This window comes from Cystoisospora suis (assembly GCF_002600585.1).
Source record: "Cystoisospora suis strain Wien I chromosome Unknown contig_1850, whole genome shotgun sequence".
Taxonomy (NCBI): Eukaryota; Apicomplexa; class Conoidasida; order Eucoccidiorida; family Sarcocystidae; genus Cystoisospora; species Cystoisospora suis.
The window spans coordinates 48,398-51,936 of NW_027154650.1; the positions used below are offsets into that span (position 1 = coordinate 48,398).

General features: G+C 44.0%; 1 protein-coding gene across 1 annotated transcript in view; it reads right to left on the reverse strand.

The window, feature by feature from the left end:
- CSUI_004103 (tbc domain-containing protein) overlaps positions 1-3,539 on the reverse strand; it is a gene marked incomplete at its 5' end in the record, with an annotated part of 9,708 nt that overhangs the window by 2,738 nt on the left and 3,431 nt on the right. The window contains 3 exons of the mRNA XM_068064298.1: positions 413-497; positions 1,574-1,896; positions 2,879-3,094. Of these exons, the coding sequence (XP_067923729.1) occupies positions 1,879-1,896; positions 2,879-3,094 (234 nt within the window). The 3' untranslated portion in view covers positions 413-497; positions 1,574-1,878. The remainder of the gene's footprint in view (positions 1-412; positions 498-1,573; positions 1,897-2,878; positions 3,095-3,539) is intronic.

Below are 3,539 nucleotides of genomic sequence, written 5' to 3' on the forward strand. Positions count from 1 at the left end.
AATACACTCAACAGATAGATAGACAAAGATAGGTTACACGTAGATAGATACATCGATACATACATGCATATTCACACATTGCCATTCAAGTTCAATGTATCTGATACAGTAGTCTTTACCGGGTGACTTACAGCGCGCATCTAGTGAATGGGTGACCAAAGATACCCTTGTCAGTGAGTACGTACCTCTATATATATGAATTTAGAGAAAAGTATCAGTAAGTATATCTACCTGCCTATGCACTTTTGCACTCTTCCTTACCCTATGCATGTACAGCACACTTTCTCGTTTCTCATCCATACAAGTAAAATAACAGTGGAGGGTTGGTGGTGCAAGCCAGTAGTTCACTTGCGACTGGAAGACTCTATGAAGATAGAGAAGAAAAGCTTCCAAAGGAAATTCCTTAACTTACATAGGCGTCGATCGACATCAAGATCGCTCGCTTCATCAATGATATCTCTCCACATCTCCCTCGAGTTACTCGCATTTGGATCGTTCTGTAAGAGGAAGAGGAGGACCGGTCGTTGTTTCAACATACAGCCACAGACATACAACCAACCAGCTACCGCATTCACGCTGGCTAGCGACGGAGACACCTTCGTTCGTTGCTTACTTCCACTCACCCCTCTCCATATAGCATGCCACTGTGTATCTTTACGGAAGATCTCTTTCTTCCATCACGACGACAGCATCAAGCAAGTCCGTATCGATACATATGGATATCTCTAAATGTATCTGCGGATACCTTAGTCTCTACAGGACGGACACGGTACGCTCAGGAAGTCGCAGAGGTATCTACCTATCTTGGAGTCTTGGCGCAGCTGATCTATACAATAACTCCTACTATTACTACTTCTCTTCTTAGAGAAGATCTATAGACATACGGGCATACTGACATATATATGGACATTTGTATGTTATGCATATGAACGAAGCTCATGAGGATTGTCTGTAGATACCACTGGCTAGAGCACAGCCACCGGACCGAGGAAGAAGAAGATCTATCACGGAGAGGCGAGTCCTCTGGAAGATCTTTCTCTCCTCCGTCTCGTTCCTTTTCATTCACAATGGGTGAGAGATAAGAGACAAGAAGATAGGAAACACCGAGAGTGAGAGAGATCTGAGAGACAGAAGACAGTCCGTAAAAGTGGATCGTGAGAACGCAAGTCAACGAAAACTTGAAATGAATGACTAGAGCAGGAGAAACTTTCCAGTTCCTTTGAGAAGAACTTCTTTCTTCCAGGAAGAAGAGACATCAAGAAACAACAGTCATATACATTCGGGTGATATATATGTAAACGGGGTCTACGATCATCGAAATGGTCTTTTTCGTACTACCTATATACATATAGACTTCCATATGCTTTCGATAAATAGAGATATACACACGATTCTAAAATAGACCTTTACTCATATCTGTCTACATATACACATGTGCATGCAGTTCTTTTCTGTGATGCTCTCTGTCTCTCTTGCAGATGATCGATTGCTACCGACTCCGCCTTTTCCTCAATGCCAAGATACAGATAAAGAAGAAGAAAGAGAAGAGAAGAGAACGACTCATTGGACTTACCGATACAGACACCAGTCCTGATACAACCCCTGCATTACTAGTCGCTCCACCTTGCTGTTGAAATTGCTGTTGCAGTAAAGACCCAAGAGCCGCTAGATAAGACCTCGCACCTGAGGCTGTGGATGTGGCATCACTTCCTTTTCTTTCTTCATCTTTTCCTTGTTCTTCTCCTCCTCCTCCTCCACTTTCTCTCACAGAACCTAGACTTCTGACACCTCCACCTGATGCTGCTGCTGCTGAGGTATTTGATTGAGAGCCTCCCCCTGCTGGAAGCATCCAGGAGACAAGTGTCTCTCCCATAGCAGCTAGAGCATTCTGTGGAGCTGCGTACTACATCACCAGACGCAGGCAGCAGCAGTATCAGCATCAGCCTACAGATGACTACTTGAACGAAAGAAGAAGACCGAAACAAGAAAGATGAGAAACAGACATCGCTTGACTTTTCATGAGGAAGACCGTGGCCGGGATGTTTCGTCTTCACGGGGCGGAAAACTCTCTTCTTCTTTTGACGTTCTCAATTTGGAGATCTCTTCGTTTTCCTGCCTACTGCATCTCTAGGCTAGCTTGCCTTGCATCTTATACTCTCTCCTCCTTTAGCTATTACTCAACCTCCACATGAAGCGAGAGAGAGAGTAGAATGAGTCTTCTACATGCAGACCTACCGTGCATATACAGGAAATCTACACATGTCGAGATCTTTATGTTCGAGAAGCCATCCTACGTATCAGACATATAAATACACATACACAGAGATGGCCTGGAGAGAAGAGCGCTAGAAAGAAAGAGATACTTCTGAAGTAACGCCAAGGGCGTTTGTCTGAAGTGCTTGAGAGTTCTTGTGTTTGCCGAAGAGGGGTGTTGCAGAAACCGCGAGAGCATCAGAGGCCCACCAAAACTGAGAGAGAGACAGAGGAAATACATCTCTGATAGATAAGATGTCTCCTGTCTTCAACATCTCTTTAAGCCGTATCTACTTGTCTCCTGCTCTCTCCCTTTCTGTATCTTCTTTCAAGCATGTAGGTATCTGGTTGATAGATAGAAACAGATAGATTTACATAGAGAGAAAGATATGAACAGATGGGTAGAGAGACAGTTAGATACAAACAGATAGGTAAAAGGATACAAGTCTACAGGTAGATAGATAGATATAGAAAACATCGAAGAATGAGAGGAGGGGTGGGTCGTGGCCCGCTGCCTCCATCTATGTCATTCCAGGTGATAGAAAGAGAAAGAGATGAAGCAAGTGTGACTGATATCTGAAGAAAAGAGAATCCCACCCTCTCATCTTGTTTCTCCCCTTCTTACCTTAGCTGTCTTGACAAGCTCAACGAGATCTGTTTGATTGCACATCTGCCGCTTCACCTTCTTGAATCGTGCGATAACAAGCTTATAGATGAAAACCCAGCCTTCCTCAAAGAAGCGCGTCCATACGGTGGTACAGACATCTAAAGGGATACTATAAGAAAAGAGTGTAAGAAGCCAGTCCGCTGTTAACAATGGGAGAGACACTCCTGCGTCGCTCTGTAGATACACCATAAGAAGAACAAGAGGAGGAGGAAGAAAAAGGACAATACATACCAACACAAGTTGGTATGCAGAAACATCATATGCCGCTGATCCTTCAGAGTGAGAGAAGAAATGAAGAAGGTCAACGTTCTCCCTAAAATGTTTATCTTTCTTTCCTCACGCATGCATGCTTTCCTGTCAAGAAGGAAAGATGACGTTCGCCATAGTGATAGATTACTATACACACTGGGAATAGAAACATAAAAGGTACACCCCGGCATTCGATCCATGGCGGCTAGCTAGACGAGAAATAAGCAACGGACATGAGGCGAGAGAAAGACAGGGGGCTAGTATATATCGACGCACCGGGTGATACACGCAAACAGAAGAAAAAGAGAGGCACAAAAACCCTCGGCTCCATTTCTCGTACCCTACTCACAGATCTATCTTTAATCTATCT